Here is a 1,044-nt window from a genome sequence, read left to right as displayed (position 1 = left end):
GGAGGGTCAGTGCTGAGGGAGAGCCTGACTTTGAACCATTGTGTGCCCACAGTTCCCCCTGTTGGTGCTGGAGTAGTCTCAGGAGCAATCATTGGTACCTTCCTGGGCATCATTCTGCTGGTTGTCGGTGGATTGTATCTGTTCCGATACATCGTCAGGAGGCGGGCTAGGAGTGAGACCATTTTCTTCAAAGGAGCCAGGTGAGTCAGGGAGAGAGAGACACACACAGAGACAGAGACAGAGAGACAGAAAGACAGAGAGAGACAGACAGAGAAACACACACACAGATAGAGAGAGAGAGAGAGACAGATAGACAGACACACACACACAGACAGAGAGAGAGGGAGACAGACAGAGCCCAAGGGAAGAAAGCGTGCGAGAGAGGGAGAGACAGACAGATCGAGATAGACCGAGGGAACACAGTGTGTGAGAGGGCAAGACTGTGAGGGAGACAGATTGGGAAGCGAGTATGTGAAAGAAAGAGAGAGAGACGGGGGAGACACAGTAAGAGAGAAGAGAGTGAGAGAGGGAAGAAAGGGGCTCAGAGATACAGATAGAGAGACATGCAGAAAAACTGAGAGAGAAGGGATATGCGAGATACAGAAATAGAGAGAACGTGTCAGGGGCAGGGTTGGAGAAGGGAAGTGAAATAAAGAGAGAGTTGAGAAGATAGAGACATACATATAGAGTGTTCATGAACGAAAGACACACAGGAGAGATGGAGAGGCAGAGCGAAAGACAGACAGGAAGAAACAGAAGGACATCGTGAAAGAAAGATGGAAAGAGAGAGGGAAGAGAAAAAGATAAAGACAAAAAAAGACAGTGACTTTGAAAAAAGTAAGATAAACAGACACTGAAAGTGAGCCATAGAAAAGTAGAGGTTGAGAGGCAGACAAACCAAGAGAGAAAGAAGGAATGGAAACTGAGAATAAACTGGGTATCCATTATTGTAATATATAAACTGGGTATCGGTTATTCTGTATATATTCTGTATATAAACCCACCCTGAACCCCTCGATTAGATTCCAGTCTGTAACTCACTCC

At 46.2% G+C, this 1,044-nt stretch overlaps 1 protein-coding gene across 1 annotated transcript in view; it reads left to right on the top strand.

The window, feature by feature from the left end:
• mpz (myelin protein zero) overlaps nucleotides 1-1,044 on the top strand; it is a gene marked incomplete at its 5' end in the record, with an annotated part of 7,840 nt that overhangs the window by 1,754 nt on the left and 5,042 nt on the right. The window contains one exon of the mRNA XM_048620768.1: nucleotides 53-200. Coding sequence (XP_048476725.1) covers nucleotides 53-200 — 148 coding nt within the window. The remainder of the gene's footprint in view (nucleotides 1-52; nucleotides 201-1,044) is intronic.

This window comes from Rhincodon typus, chromosome 48 (assembly GCF_021869965.1).
Source record: "Rhincodon typus isolate 14 chromosome 48, sRhiTyp1.1, whole genome shotgun sequence".
In the NCBI taxonomy this organism is placed as follows: Eukaryota; Metazoa; Chordata; class Chondrichthyes; order Orectolobiformes; family Rhincodontidae; genus Rhincodon; species Rhincodon typus.
The sequence above is the reverse complement of the archived record's forward strand: the minus strand, read 5'-3'. Positions and strand labels throughout refer to the sequence as shown.